Source organism: Salmo trutta, chromosome 5, assembly GCF_901001165.1.
Source record: "Salmo trutta chromosome 5, fSalTru1.1, whole genome shotgun sequence".
Lineage (NCBI taxonomy): Eukaryota > Metazoa > Chordata > Actinopteri > Salmoniformes > Salmonidae > Salmo > Salmo trutta.
Window position 1 is genome coordinate 56,309,259 of NC_042961.1, and position 16,836 is coordinate 56,326,094.

The 16,836-nt window shown below is 42.2% G+C and overlaps 2 protein-coding genes across 2 annotated transcripts in view; both read right to left on the minus strand.

Annotated features, from left to right (window-relative positions):
- The window catches only part of LOC115194587 (IgGFc-binding protein), a gene marked incomplete in the record, with an annotated part of 100,674 nt that extends 95,832 nt beyond the window's left edge, over window positions 1-4,842 (minus strand). Inside the window, 2 exon segments of the mRNA XM_029754407.1 lie at window positions 3,766-3,791; window positions 4,754-4,842. Of these exon segments, the coding sequence (XP_029610267.1) occupies window positions 3,766-3,791; window positions 4,754-4,827 (100 nt within the window).
- A 9,882-nt stretch (window positions 4,843-14,724) lies between these two features.
- Window positions 14,725-15,993, minus strand: mblac1 (metallo-beta-lactamase domain containing 1). The gene is made up of 2 exons (XM_029754455.1): window positions 15,382-15,993; window positions 14,725-15,185 (listed from the first exon to the last, which is right to left on the minus strand). The coding sequence occupies exons 1-2, from the start codon at window positions 15,811-15,813 to the stop codon at window positions 14,925-14,927; spliced, it is 693 nt and encodes a 230-aa protein (XP_029610315.1). The 5' UTR covers window positions 15,814-15,993; the 3' UTR covers window positions 14,725-14,924.
- Between the last annotated feature and the right edge of the window lie 843 nt (window positions 15,994-16,836).

Consider the following 16,836-nt stretch of genomic DNA (forward strand, 5'->3'; position numbering starts at 1 on the left):
TGATTGATTGGATGGAGAGAGGGATGGAGAGAGAGGGATGAGAGAGAGATGGAGAGAGGGATGGAGAGAGGGATGAGAGAGGGATGGAGAGAGAGGGATATGGAGAGAGAGGGATATGGAGAGAGAGATGGAGAGAGGGATGGAGAGAGGGATGAGAGAGATGGAGAGAGATGAAGCGAGGGGATGGAGAGAGGCATGAGAGAGAGATGGAGAGAGAGGGATATGGAGAGAGAGATGGAGAGAGGGATGGAGAGAGAGATTGTGAGTGAGGCCGTGAATGTTCTACTCTCAAAAGCACTCAGATCTCTGACACCGTTGAACATTAAATAACAACAAACGCTTGAATGCACTGAATGTATAGAATGTGTGCCAGTTCAAATCAAATCAAATCAAACTTATTTGTCACATGCGCCGAATACAATAAGTGTAGACTTTACCTGGAAATGCTTACTTACAAGCCCTTAACCAACAGTGCAGTTCAAGAAGAAGAAAATATTTACCAAGTAGGCTAAAATAAAAAGTAATAATAAAAAGTAACACAATAAGAACAACAATAACGAGGCTATATACCGGGGACACGGTAACAAACAAACAGCGAGTAGCAGCAGTGTACAAAAGGGGGGGGGGGTGTCAATGTAAATTGTCCGGTGGCGATTTTATGAATTGTTCAGCAGCCTTATGGCTTGGGGGTAGAAGCTGTTGAGGAGCCTTTGGGTTCTAGACTTGGCGCTCCGGTACCGCTTGCTTGCGGTAGCAGAGGAAACGGACACAGGAACTTGTGGGTGACTGGAGTCTCTGACAATTTTATGGGCTTTTCTCTGACACCGCCTATTATATAGCTCCTGGATGGCAGGAAGCTTGCCCCCAGTGATGTACTGGGCCGTTCGCACTACCCTCTGTAGCGCCTTACGATCAGACGCAGAGCAGTTGCCATACCAGGTGGCGATGCAACCGGTCAGGATGCTCTCGATGGTGCAGTTGTAGAACCTTTTGAGGACCTGGGGACCCATGCCAAATCTTTTCTGTCTCCTGAGGGGGAAAAGGTTTTGTCAAGCCCGCTTCATGACTGTCTTGGTGTGTTTGGACCATGATAGTTTGTTGGTGATGTGGACACTAAGGAACTTGAAACTTTCGACCTGCTCCACTACAGCCCTGTCGATGTTAATGGGGGCCTGTTCGGCCCGCCTTTTCCTGTAGTCCACAATCAGCTCCTTAGTCTTGCTCACATTGAGGGAGAGGTTGTTGTCCTGGCACCACACTGCCAGTACTCTGACCTCCTCCCTATAGGCCGTCTCATCGATGTCGGTGATCAGGCCTACCACTGTTGTGTTGTCAGCAAACTTAATGATGGTGTTGGAGTCGTGCTTGGTCACGCAGTTGTGGGTGAACAGGGAATACAGCAGGGGCCTAAGTACACACCCTGAGGGGCCCCAGTGTTGAGGATCAGCGTGGCAGACATGTTGTTGCCTACTCTTACCACCTGGGGGCGGCCCGTCAGGAAGTCCAGGATCCAGTTGCAGAAGGAGGTGTTTAGTCCCAGGGTCCTTAGCTTAGTGATGAGCTTTGTGGGCACGATGGTGTTGAACGCTGAGCTGTAGTTAATGAAGAGCATTCTCACATAGGTGTTCCTTTTGTCCAGGTGGGAAAGGGCAGTGTGGATTGAGATTGAGATTGCGTCATCTGTGGATCTGTTGGGGAGGTATGCAAATTGGAGTGGGTCTAGGGTGTCAGGGAGGATGCTGTTGTTGTGAGCCTTGACCAGCCTTTCAAAGCACTACATGGCTACCGACGTGAGTGCCACGGGGCAGTAATCATTTAGGCAGGTTACATTCGCTTCCTTGGGCACAGGGACTATGGTGGTCTGCTTGAAACATGTAGGTATTACAGACTTGGCCAGGGAGAGGTTGAAAATGTCAGTGAAGACACTTGACAGTTGGTCCGCGCATGCTTTGAGTACATGTCCTGGTAATCCGTCTGGCCCAGCGGCTTGGTGAATGTTGACCTGTTTAAAGGTTTTGTTCACATCGGCTACCGAGAGCGTTATCACACAGTCATCCAGAACAGCTGGTGCTCTCGTGCATGCTTCAGTGTTACTTGCCTCGAAGCGAGCATAAAAGGCATTTAGCTCGTCTGGTAGGCTCGCGTCACTGGGCAGCTCGTGTCTGGGTTTCCCTTTGTAGTCCGTAATAGTTTTCAAGCCCTGCCACATCCGACAAGCGTCAGAGCCGGTGTAGTAGGATTCAATCTTAATCCTGTATTGACGCTTTGCTTGTTTGATGGTTCGTCTGAGGGCATAGCAGGATTTCTTATAAGCCTTGAAAGCGGCAGCTCTAGCCTTTAGCTCGATGCGGATGTGGCCTGTAATCCATGGCTTCTGGTTGGGATATGTACGTGCAGTCACTGTGGGGACGACGTCATCGATGCACTTATTGATGAAGCCGATGACTAAAGTGGTGTATTTCTCAATGCCATTGGATGAATCCCGGAACATATTCCAGTCTGTGCTAGCAAAAGAGTTCTGTAGTGTAGCATCCGCGTCATCTGACCACTTCCATATTGAGTGGTACTTCCTGCTTTAGTTTTTGCTTGTAAGCAGGAATCAGGAGGATAGAATTATGGTCAGATTTGCCAAATGGAGGGTGGGGGAGAGCTTTGTATGCATCTCTGTGTGTGGAGTAAAGGTGCTCTAGGATTTTTTCCCCCCTGGTTGCACGTGACATGCTGTTGATGTAATAAGGCAAATATCATGGAGCAATTGGCTGATCAAGTCATCATAGGTGAATGGCACTGTATCAAATGTGTTGTCATGTGTTGTCCTCCTCACGGCTACTATACAGCCAAGGTGACATTGCGCAAACACGTTGGCAAAAGACAGCTGACTACCATATCAACAATAATGCATTTGGAATCTGTTGATTACCTCTTGCCATATCAACAGTAATGCATTTGGAATCTGTTGATTACATCTTGGCATATCAACAGTAATTCATTTGGAATCTGTTGATTATCTCTTGCCATATCAACAGTAATGCATTTGGAATTGGTTGATTATGGAACACCCAGACCCTAAACCAATTGCTTAATTTTTTTAATTTAACCTGGCAAGTCAGCTAAGAACAAATTCTTATTTACAATGATGGCCTACCCTGGCCAAACCCGGACGACAGTGGGCCAATTGTGCGCCGCCCTATGGGACTCCCAATCACGGCCAGGATGTGATTCAGCCTGGATTCGAACCAGGGACTGTACTGTCGCCTCTTGCACTGAGATGCAGTGCCTTAGAGAGCTGCCCCACTTTATGGCCCCCTCCTGCATTGTTTTGTACCATAACTGTGAGAAAGTGTCTGTGTGTGTGTGTGTTTTTGTGTGTCTGTGTGTGTGTGTGTGTGTGCGCGCGGGCACGTCTGGCAGTGTGTAAGCAGGTTGTGTAGCGATAAGCGTCTTTGTGTTGTACAGTATAGGGGAGGAGATGGAGGAAGACCATCATGTTCCCAGGGACATTGTGATGACTGGATCATGTGACTGAACACACCTGCCTGTTGTATCTATCAGACGCTGTACAGTAGACCCACAGAGTGGGGTTGCATGATTAGTATTCAATTAGCCTAACACTAAAACACCTGATTCAACTAATCACCTAATCATCAGTTGAATCACTTGTGGTAGAGCTGGGCTGCCCATCATATTTGAATCAAGCGTTCTGCTAATATTAACAACAAGGCAAAAGATGAAAAACCAAATTGTGTTTTGATATGGCAAACTTACCAGCATCTCTCGCTGATCTTGCATAGCTGTGTAAAAGAAAGTAATGAATGGATGAGAACAGACGTATAGAAAAAAAAGAGGTAGATTAAATGCGGTTTCCTGTTTGTATAAAATATACTGTCTGGGATCTATCCATATTCTATGTGAAGAATAGGAATTCTTATAGAATCCAAAATATCAGCAGAGATTTAAGAAGTAAATTAAATTAAATGAATTATAGACGGTTTAGCTGACAACATCAAAATAGCAGCAGAGATTTGTTATCTATACCGTACAAGTGGATGACGTATCATTTCATTTGATTAATTAATTATAGCTGACAATGTCACAAAAAAACGCTGCACCCGATTCAATGGGGAATAAGTCCATGTGTTGCTGTGATTCTGGATGGTCAGATAGCTAGCAACAATGACACGATGCTGCCATGTGGGGAATCGTAGGTGGGTCGTTTCAGCCAGTTTTATTTTGGTCTTGATACCATGTCTTGTTTTGAGCTGCATTGACTGATTTCATGTCTCTGCTAATATGGAAAAAATAATAATTTGGCTAGCTAGGTAGCTAACCAACAATTGTTCATGAAGTTGTTTTACAATCATTCGGAACAATTACTTGAGAGGATACCATTTCAGAGCCACATCTGTTTAAACCCGCTCCATCAGAAGAAGATTACAATCACACATCCCTGATAGCTCCAAATGTGAGTCCATTAACAGTCTATACAATAGCGTGTGTCAAGTACGGCAAATGCAACAAAACCAATTATTCTGTAAAACTTGATTGGTAAAATACTCTAAACACCTTACAATATCTGATACCTGTAATTCATACTTTACAGTACAATATTATGATACAATTATAATCAAACATTTCAAATTGACTAAACTCATTTGATTACTCAACCAATCAAGTCCAGTGAATTCAATAAGACGATCACAGATCTTGAATAAAATTGCAGCTCAATATTAATATCTCAGTCTCTGTAACTCACCCTTCTTCTGTGGTGGCCACGGCACTGTACCCACATATCCACAGCAGGACACAAATACTTTTTAATTTGCCCATGGCTAACTTAAGAGTTAGCGGGCTAACCATTCAGTTAGCAGGGAATGAGGACAATGAGAGGGATCAGGGTACTTTTATAGGTGGGATGAAAGTGTAGAACAAGATAGGAGGAGGGAGGAAAAGAAGGGTGAAGGGAGTGGGGTGTATTATAAATGCTATTACCCTATCACTAGCCTACGTCTCAAGATGTGTATGATGTTGCGTTGCACATTGCAAAACCACCAACTCACTGAGTGAATGAGTAACAGTGAGTGATATGGCATGGGTGTGTTCAGTTAGTGAGTTTTTGTCTGACGCCAGTGTACAGTTAGAATGGGTGGAGATGCTTCGTAAAGTACTGCATCTGTTCTAAAATGCGTTGCATAACAGTTTTAAGGCCTAAGTTTAATTGGGACACACCAGTATTGGTAGTGGTGGAAAAAATACTCTACTGTCATACTTGAGTAAAAGTAAAGATACCTTAATAGAAAATGACTCTATGACTCTGAGTAAAAGTGAAAAATCACCCAGTAAAATACTACTTGAGTAAAAGTCTAAAAGTATCTGATTTTAAATATACTTAAGTACAGTGGTGGAAAAAGTACTCAACGTCATACTTGAGTAAAAGTAAATGCTATACATCAAATTCCTTATATTAAGCAAACCAGATGGCACAATTCTTTCTTGTTTTTTTAATTTACAGACAGACAGGGCAACACTCCCACACTCAGACATAATTTACAAATGCAGTATTTGTGTTTAGTGAGTCCGCCAGATCAGAAGCGGTAGGGATGACAATACGTTATATTGATAGGTGTGTGAATTGGACCATATTCATGTCCTGCCTGAGCATTCAGGTGTCAGGGAGTAAAAAGTACATCTCTTCTTTAGGAATGTACCGCAAAAAAACAACTTAAATAGTACTTCAAAGTATTTTTACTTAAGTACTTTACACCACTGAGTATTGGACACAATGATTATTGGCTGGTCTAGACCCAGATTTGACCTCTCTGTGCTTTATAATTAGGCTGGGATTGACAGTCACACTCTGCTTTAACTTTCTCTACAGGTCATTACGGGTCATTATCAAACCAGATAGACAATGCTCTCAATGGCTGTGTTTAGACAGCCATCCTAAGAACCCAAATCGGATTTTGTTTCTATATATCTGATATTTTTTTCTGACTGTCCACCCTCAGTTTTACAGATTTGTGATTTTTATTATTAGTGAATAGCATAGCCTTAACAGCACAAATCTGTTGTCAAGTCAACAACATCCTGCCAGTCAGTCAGATGTCAGCTGCCAGCTGCTGTGCTTTCGTTCAGACATGTGATTGGAACATTCATATTGCCTACTGGGTGGTTTCCAAATCAAATAAACAAAACAAACAAATAAACACACATCTAATCAATGTAACAAGATTCCAGGAGTACTGCCAGAGAGTCCCATCCCTGATCCCACTCTCTGACAAGTTCCCGACTGCTAGTTTTGTAAATGGAGCACCAATGATAAGGGTTTTATAGGAGGTTGTAAAGAGGTGCTGTCCATGCTGCTATCAATCTCACGCTCCCTCTCTCTCTCCATCTTTCTCTCTTTATACATCCCTCTTTCTCTCGCTCTCTCTGGGACCCCGTCATGCGATCAGTCACCTCTCTCTCTCTCTCTCTCTCTCTCTCTCTCTCTGCTATCAGTCACCTCTCTCTACTCTCTCTCTCTCTCCTCTCTCTCTCTCTCTCTCTCTCTCTCTCTCTCTCTCTCTCTCTCTCTCTCTCTCTCTCTCTCTCTCTCTCTCTCTCTCTCTGCTATCAGTCACCTCTCTCTCTCTCTCTCTCTCTCTCTCTCTCTCTCTCTCTCTCTCTCTCTCTCTCTCTCTCTCTCTCTCTCTCTCTCTCTCTCGCTCTCTCTCTCTCTCTCTCTCTCTCTCTGCTATCAGTCACCTCTCTCTCTCCTCTCTCTCTCTCTCTCTCTCTCTCTCTCTCTCTCTCTCTCTCTCTCTCTCTCTCTCTCTCTCTCTCTCTCTCTCTCCTCTCTCTCTCTCTCTCTCTCTCTCTCTCTCTCTCTCTCTCTCTCTCTCTCGCTCTCTCTCTCTCTCTCTCTCTCTCTCTGCGATCAGTCACCTCTCTCTCTCTCTCTCTCTCTCTCTCTCTCTCTCTCTCTCTCTCTCTCTCTCTCTGCTATCAGTCACCTTTCACTCGGCACGCCTTTCCATCCTATCTGCAGAACTACTGCATATTCCCTCACTGTGTACTATTTGGAACTATTTAACTATTTGGTTCAAAGCATTCACTTAGACCTAGACCTCAACTGGCGTTGTGTATAAAGGGTGTGACTGTTGAACAAGTGGAAGAAGCTGAACTAATAGGAGTTACATTGGATGGTCAGTTATCATGTTCAAGTCGTATGGACAAACAGTTGTGAAGATGGGGAGAGGTATGTCTCTTATAAAAATATGTTGTGACACAAAGATCAACTGTACTAGTTACATATACATGTCATTTAGCGGACGCTCTTATCCAGAACCAGCAATTAGGGTTGCACCTAGTCGGCTCGGGATGGGGTTCAGGCTTTTTTCTTGTCCCACCTTGATTACAGTAATATGGTCAGGTGCAGCAAAGAAAGACCTGGCAAAGCTGCAGCTGGCTCAAAACAAAGCAGCACACCTTGCCCGTAACTGCACATACAGAAGTAACATCAGCAACATGATAGTCTTTCATGGTTGAGGAGAAATTCAATACTTCTCCTCTAGTCTTTTTAAGAAACATTTGTGTGTTGAAATTGACTAACTACTTGTATAATCTATTTGCATACACTTCAAACAGACATACATACTTCACCAGACACGCCACTATACCTCACGGTACCCAAATCAAAAACAGATTTAATGCGTCGTTCAATTGTGTATTGAGCCATGTCATCGTGGAATGCTCTGCCACCAGAGGTTACTCAGGTTTAGCTTGAAAAAAACAGATCAAAAAACATCTTGCATCACAGCGCCTCTCCTCTTTCTAATGCTCTTATTTAACTGTACTGTATATAACAATATGAATACACTATAGGATTTTTTAAATTTTAATTTCACCTTTATTTAACCAGGTAGGCTAGTTGAGAACAAGTTCTCATTTACAACTGCGACCTGGCCAAGATAAAGCAAGGCAGTGCGACAGAAACAACAACACAGAGTTACATGGAATAAACAAGCGTACAGTCAACACAATTGGGAAAAAAATAAGTCAATATACAGTGTGCGCAAATGGCATGAGGAGGTACGGCAATAAATAGGCCATAGTAGCAAAGTAATTACAATTTAGCAGATTAACACTGGAGTGATAGATGAGCAGATGATTGTGTGTGAGTAGTGATACTGGTGTGCAAAAGAGCAGCAAAGTAAATAAAAACAATATGGGGATGAGGTAGGTAGATTGGGTGGGCTATTTACAGATGGACTATGTACAGCTACAGCGATCAGTTAGCTGCTCAGTATAGAATAGTGTGTAAATAGTATTTTTGTTGTCTCTTTGTGTCTTTCCTATATATAACTCCTATTTTATTTTAAATTTAATGTAATATCTTATGTTGTCTATTACTGTTCTGTACTTTGTCATGTATTTGTAAGTTTTATGTGGACACCAGGAAGAGTAGCTGCTGCATGTGCAGTAGCTAATGGATAACCTAATAAACTAAACTAAACAACTCTGTAAACTGTTCTGTATCGGTCTTTCTTTCTTACCCTCTCTTTTCATCTGTCTGACCACCACTATTCCCCTCTATTCATATCCTTCTCCCCTCTGATCTTCTTTCGGGGATGGCGAGTAAGATTGTCTGGAGTGTGTCAAATTTGAGAAATGATTAATCAGTTACGGCCATATTAGGGTGTAAAAAAAGGTACTGGAAATACTTTGATTAAAGACTTTGGTCCCCCTGCAGGATTTCCTGTTCTATTCAGTTCTTATGTTTGACTTTCGTTGGATACGGTAACTTCGGTTAATGTTGGGAGATAGACAAACACAATATCCACACTACTTACCTTGTCCAGCTGCTGAACCTGGTTGATAATAACATCAGGTTCTGCCAGTTAAGGTGATCGTCAGTCAGAGTGCCAGCTTGGAGAGGCTGCTGGTTGGTTTTTTAGTCTTTAGTTTGGGCATGCCTTTGGTATTTTTCCATTTTGTACATATTTATGTTTCACCATCTGAACACATAATAGTCCGCTTGGATTGGCCAACCAAGAGGTCAAGAGAGACCAAGGTTGCTGTCTCCATGGGAACATGTACATTCAACACCTAAGCGCATACGCTGATTTCTCACACATAAATGCACATCAGAAATTCAGGTTACAGACCATGTAACTAGGCCTAGAATGATCAAAATGTCCCTTTTTGCATTTGAACAGTTATTTGAATAAATACTGTACAAACATCTTTAACACTATACATTAATCAACGCAAACAAATTCATCTTATAATAACTGTCATCCTAACTAAAATTCTGACAAAGAGCTGATAGTTTGTCTTTTGTAACTTTTTTTGTGACTGAAATCAAAACCTTGAAATAACCTTTGACCTTCACTCTCCCATCAGTACAGTGATTGGACTCACACACACAGTGAGTCATACAGTATAGAGCTATACTGTTAATCTATAATCCAATGAGCATCCACACCCATTCCATCAGTTAGAGTATACACACACACACACGTATAGAGAACTCTGTAAAGCTAGCATATGTTTTAACACAAACTCACACAAAAGGGAAATGATGTAATCAAAACAAATTTGCAATTTAAAAAAACGTTTTTAAATTTGTATTTTCTTAATTATTGGTGTAATTTACAACAATTAAGTACAGTGATCCTATATAGATACACTTAATATTTATTTCTGAAATATTTATTTATGTTGGGTAGGTACAGTGAGGGGAAAAAAGTATTTGATCCCCTGCTGATTTTGTACGTTTGCCCACTGACAAAGAAATGATCAGTCTATAATTTTAATGGTAGGTTTATTTGAACAGTGAGAGACAGAATAACAACAAAAAAATCCAGAAAAACAGATGTCAAAAATGTTATAAATTGATTTGCATTTTAATGAGGGAAATAAGTATTTGACCCTTCTGCAAAACATGACTTAGTACTTGGTGGCAAAACCCTTGTTGGCAATTACAGAGGTCAGACATTTCTTGTAGTTGGCCACCAGGTTTGCACACATCTCAGGAGGGATTTTGTCCCACTCCTCTTTGCAGATCTTCTCCAAGTCATTAAGGTTTCGAGGCTGACGTTTGGCAACTCAAACCTTCAGCTCCCTCCAAAGATTTTCTATGGGATTAAAGGTCTGGAGACTGGCTAGGCCAGCTGTGAATCTGTAGCCTACATTTACCAATGCAATGAGGAATGCATTTACTAGACCTAATATATAGGCTATTGAGGTCTATGTAAGAGTAGTTGGTCCATCTATGAAATACAGTAACCTAGTGATGAAAAGGCCCGTGTTTGTTTAGGAAGCAATAGTAACGGCATCTTTTTGTAGGAACTAACAGAGGTTAACTCCACCATGGCTCGTTGGCCAAAGCCTATGGGGAAATGAATGAAGGCCAAAAATACTGTCTTTGGTAAACACAGGCTTAGAAGAACTTAGACGTTTTGTTCTATGAGATAATCTTCATCAGCTAATGTCACTTTTTGTGAATTTTGAAGCATTTATGTAATCAAAATAAGCACATAAAGGCTTCATAATTTATAAAGTTCATGTTACTTGAGCGATATTATCTCATCGAACAAAACGTATATCTCCTAAGCCCATTAACCTTATTTTCGGTGTTTATCCCAAAACTCCATTCTTTCCCCATAGGAATGTCTAAACGAAACAGGTTTCATTTCCGTTTTTTTGGACTGCAAACTGGCGAACTCTATTCTACATTATTACAGTGCTAATACTGATTCAGAGGGAAGAAGAGTTAGTTAATTGGTGAAGCCTAGTGACGAATGAAGAAAAAGTCATTACTTTATTGAGTCCAAGTCACTTGATATTAAATGTTGACAAATCCCAGTTATGCAACACTGTTACATTGAATGGCCCCTGGCCCCTGCCTTAGGCCCTCTGACTAACGTTCACAATGGCTTTTTATGATGTCCTCATTATTCAAATCAGTTTTGATTTCATAATGAGGGCTATGAAAGACGTGTTCGCTTAAGGCTAGCCAACATTATAAAAATCCTATAAACATCATAGGCAAGGCAGTGGTCCATAAGACAACTTTACCCCAGATATCATTATAGTCAGGGGTGGAATCATTTATTTACTTATTTATTACATAGAATCCTAGAATCTTTTATTGGGGAGTTCCCAGAGTGACTTTTTCCCATTTCCACACCTGCCCATATATCATAGTGTACTATTGTAGGCTATCGTGTAGGGCACAGGAAAAAAAAAAAGTATGAAATGAAATGTATGCATTCACTACTGTAAGTCGCTCTGGATAAGAGCGTCTGCTAAATGACTAAAATGTAAATGTAAATGGCTCTGCTGCTGTCTCCGATCTAAGGGGGAACTCCTTCTCTCCAATTTAATCATTCAACATTGACCCCTATTAGAATTCACTTACTTTATGGAATGTACATTCCACCAAGCTCTTTAGACCCCAGCTGTCACCTGTGGTTTATAGTATAAAGAGAAAACAACACAAACGTTACAGCATTTAACCCAAGATGGTAAACCTTATTATCTGAAAGAAGGATACAACTCATTGACAATACCTTGTGTTGAGGTGTCATGGGGTTATGGTGAATTTTCAACCGCAGATGAATAAAGGACACCAGTATCTTTGGTTGAAATATGTCTACCACCACAGAATGACCATTCATAGCCTCCTCGTGCCACAAGGAGACATGCACATCCCATGTACACGGTTCATTTCAAGGCACGTTTGCAAAGTACACAGGTGATCAACACAGATGACTGTCCCTATACCGCAGACCAGTGTGATGCGCTTCTTGCCACGGCTAGATGTACCACAGCATCTTGTTTGGGTCCGTGGACAGTCACTGTGTCCCGACACACACTAGCACACCATCTAATACGCATGGCCAATACATCTCTTCAGTGTGAGTCGAGTATGTGTGTGGAAGGTCCCGACATAGATTCAGTCACTGTGAGGTGAAGATAAGGTTACCGCCCAATGATGTGTATTAACCCTAGATGACTGACAGGGGCCGCTGTGTTGGAGCCACCGCACAACCATTTTGGTACTTCTCCACCAATGTAAAAAAGCTATAAAGGAAGCTAAAAAAATGCATTTATTAATGTCTACATCAGTTTACACACAAATACCCCATTAAAAAAACAGGCTTTTAGACATTTTTGCAAATGTTTTACACACCTACTCATGGTTTTTCAGGGGTTTTCTTCATTTTTTACTATTTTCTACATTATAGAATAATAGTGAAGGCATCAAAACTATGAAATTACACATATGGAATCACATAGTAACCAAAAGAGTGTTAAACAAATCAAAATATAATTTATATATTTTAGATTCTTCAAAGTAGCCACTCTTTGCATTGACGACAGCTTTGCACACTCTTGGCATTCTCTCAACCAGCTTCTTGAGGAATGCTTTTCCAACAGTTGAAGGAGTTCCCACATATGCTGAGCCCTTGTTGGCTGCTTTTCCTTCACTCTGCAGTCCAACTCATCCCAAACCATCTCAATTGGGTTGAGGTCAGGTGATTGTAGAGGCCAGGTCATCTGATGCAGCACTCCATCACTCTCATTCTTGGTCAAATTGCCCTTAGACAGCCTGGAGGTGTGTTTTGGGTCATTGTCCTGTTGAAAAACAAGAGATAGTCCCACTAAGCGCAAACCAGATAGGATGGCATAATGCCGCAGAATGCTGTGGTAGCCATGCTGGTTAAGTGTGCCTTGAATTGTAAATAAATTACTGACAGTATCACCAGCAAAGTACCCCCACATCATCACACCTCCTCCATACTTCACAGTGGTAACCACACATGCGGTGATCATCCGTTCCACTACTCTGCATCTCACAAAGACACAGCGGTTGGAACCAAAAGTCTCAAATTTGGACTCATCACACCAAAGGACAGATTTCCATCGGTCTAATGTCCATTGCTCGTGTTTCTTGGCCAAAGCAAGTCTCTTCTTCTTTTCGGGCTCCCGCGTGGCGCAGCGGTCTAAGGCACTGTGCTAGAGGCATCACAACAGACCCTGGTTCAATTCCAGGCTGTATCACAACCGGCAGTGATTGGGAGTCCCATAGGGCGGTGCACAATTGGCCCAGCGTCGCCCGGGTTAAGGTTTGGCCGGGGTAGGCCGTCACTGTAAATAAGAATTTGTTCTTAACTGATTTGCCTAGTTAAATACAAATAAAAAAAATTGTAGTGGTTTCTTTGCAGCAATTTGACCATGAAGGCATGATTCACACAATCTCCTCTGGGTCTTCCTTTCCTGTGGCGGTCCTCATGAGAGCCAGTTTCATCAGAGCGCTTAATAGTTTTTGCGACTGCACTTGAAGAAACTTCAAAATACATTTTCCGGATTGCCTGACCTTCATTTCTTAAAGTAATGGACTTGGTCTTTTACCAAATAGGGCTATCTTCTGTATACCACCTCTACCTTGTCACAACACAACTGATTGGCTCAAACGCATTAAGAAGGAAAGAAATTCTACAAATTAACTTTTAACAAGGCACACTTATTAATTTAAATACCTTCCAGGTAACTACCTCATGAAGCTAGTTGAGAGAATGCCAAGAGTGTGCAAAGCTGTCATCAAGCCAAAGGGTGGCTACTTTGAAGAATCTGAAATATAAAAAATATTTGGATTTCTTTAACAGTTTTTTGGTTACTACATGATTCATACGTGTTATTTCATAGTTGTGATGTCTTCACTATTATTGTAAAAACTAAATTAAAAAATAAAGAAAAACCCTTGAATGAGTAGGTGTGTCCAAACTTTTGACTGGTACTGTAAGTATTCAGACCCTTTACTCAGGTTCAAGTCCGGGCTCTGGCACGGCCACTCAAGAACATTCAGAGACACAGCATTGTCTTGGCTGTGTACTTAGCGTCGTTGTCCTATTGGAAGGTGAACCTTCACCCCAGTCTGAGGTCCTGAGTGCTCTGGAGCAGGTTTTCATCAAGGATCTCTATGCACTTTTCTCCGTTCATCTTTCCCTCAATTCTGACTAGTCTCCCAGTCCCTGAAAAAGATTCCCACAGCATGATGCTGCCACCACCATGCTTCACCGTAGGGATGGTGCCAGGTTTCCTCCAGACGTGATGCTTGGCATTCTGGGCAAAGAGTTAAATCTTGGTTTCATCAGACCAGAGAATATTGTTTCACTTGGTCTGAGAGTCCTTTAGGTGCCTTTGGGCAAATTCCAAGTGGGCTGTCATGTGCCTTTTACTGAGGAGTGGCTTCTGTCTGGCCACTCTACCATAAAGGCCTGATTGTTGGAGTGCTGCAGAGATGGTGGTCCTTCTAGAAGGTTCTCTCATCTCCACAGAGGAACTCTGGAGCTCTGTCAGAGTGACAATTGGATTCTTGGTCACCTCCCTGACCAAAGCCCTTCTCCCCTGATTGCTCAGTTTGGCCGGGCAGCCAGCTCTAGGAAGAGTCTTGGTGGTACCAAACTTCTTCCATTTAAGAATGACGGAGGCCACTGTGTTCTTGGGAACCTTCAATGCTGCAGAAATGTTTTTATACCCTTCCCCAGATTTGTGCCTCGACACAATCCTGTCACGGAGCTCTACAAACAATTTGCTAAAATGTCTAAAAACCTGTTTTTGCTTTGTCATTATGGGGTATCGTGATGTCATTATGGGGTATCGTGATGTCATTATGGGGTATTGTGATGTCATTATGGGGTATTGCGTGTAGATTGATGAGAGAAAAAAATATTTAATACATTTTATAATAAGGCTGTAACGTAACAAAATGTGGAAAAGGGGAAGGGGTCTGAATACTTTCCAAAAGCACTGTACACATCGGTGGTTACTACTAACCACTGATCTAAGGTTTTGCACTTCTTCCCCCACATTGCTACGGTTAGAGAGAGGAAGGCTAAAACTGATCTGTGCCTAAAGGCTTTACAGGGCAGTTTCTACCCGGAGCGTCCGTCCGCCTCCTCCCTGTGGACCCTGAACGGCAACCCGTGTCCCGGGATGATGACATCAGAGGTGCGTAGCGCCTCCTGTCGGCTGGCCTCCTGAACTGCAGGATTCTCACTCAGTTCCCTCCAACTGTCGTCATCAGTGCAACGCTCAAATAGGTCCCCGGCAACAAGCACCGTGCCCATTGTGGTTCCCTTCACAAGAAGGCTCACATCGCGCCCTGTGTGGCCCGGAGTGGGTACTATTGACACCTGGTGGAGAGATTAAGGTTCAGAGTACAGTACTAGGTAGTACCTATTGTAACATGCAAATGATGCACTGTAAAGTTACTGATTAAAGTGTTGGTGAATATGCATGGGAAACCATTGAATATGGCTGTTACACACACACACTATTGAATATGATTACACTGAGTTGGGTTGAACAAAAGAAGAGTTTCAGACTCACATGTTCATCAATAGGATAGGGTTGCCCCTCAGCCAGCTGGTTAGGAAGGTACCTATCCCCCTCACTGATGTCACACCCCACAACTATTGTTGCCGCTGGAAACAGCCCCAGATTACCAACATGGTCGGAGTGGCCATGTGTCCCCACCACCAAGCTGATATCACCCGGATCTAGTCGCTTATCCTTCAGCCGTTTCACTAGAAAGTCCCGGTCCCACGGTCCTCCGGTGTCTACTAGAATAGTTCTAGGTCCCGTTAGGAGAGAGATAGTCCCGTCTGCTCGAAAAGAACCGTCCTGTTGGGACAGACAATAGCCTACTTTGAGCACCGAGATGGAGTAGGGTTGCCCCACAATCTCGAGTTCTGTGTCTGATAACTCGCTTCTTCTAAACTCGCTACTGTTACATGCATTCTTTTTTTCAGTCGCTTCCATCTCTGCTCAATAAAAGATGTTTGCCAGCTACAGAATCACAGTTTTTGATCGATTAACTACAAATATCACTGCATGTATCTAACAATCACATCGGTTGTTGACAGCTTGTACCAGTTCTACGGTATGGCAAGAAGAACAAGTGTAATTTTGTCGTTTGGAAAAAAAAATAGTTGTCACAGCAAAGTGCTTTGTCGCCATCTGTTGGACGGCAGCGTCTATTACATTGTGTAAGGCCAGCTGGCGTAACTCAACTTTGCACCATGATCACTCTTACCTATATCTGCCTAGCCTAAATTATGGCAGGTTGAAACATATTTGGCTTCCAGTAAACTGTTATGATTTCTTTCGGTATAAGTCCACTTCCAAGACTATAGTGCATCTACTGTGTGTATGACCAACAATAGTACCATGAACACAACAGAAGCAGGTGAGCGATAAACAGGTAAGTCACTTTTTTGTGTTTGGGAGGTAAATTCTGGGTATTTTCAGATATTTCATAATTAAAGATGCTGTATAGTATGAGATGCTAATATAGATGTCTTAAACAGCAAAAAAAATGAAAGCTGACAAAAGTGTCAAACCTCAGTCAAACCAAAAGTTGTAGCTACTCAATGTTAATAACTAACTGTCTTAAAAATAACTGTCACAAACGTATTGTTGAATTACTATTTCATACATCTGAGATATCGGATTTAAAATAACTCACAAATATGACATTAAAACCCACTTCAATCAAAACAAAGCAAGTGCACCTACAGTTACAGTATTACACCTGAAAAGGTTTTGAATCTAAGAGTTCTGTGAAATTATTGATCGCATTGCATGAGGTTGATGTTGGTTCAATACGTTTCTTATGAGTTACAAGGAAATAATTGGAGAATTCCAGTAACGTGTAATCACTGTATCGCAATCTTTGGAACTGACCCTTGATCCTATAAACACTGGCAGACAACTTGACTGCATGGCTCAATTGTTATTGATCCTGTGAAATAGTACATCTCTCTCTCTCCCCCTCTCTTTGTC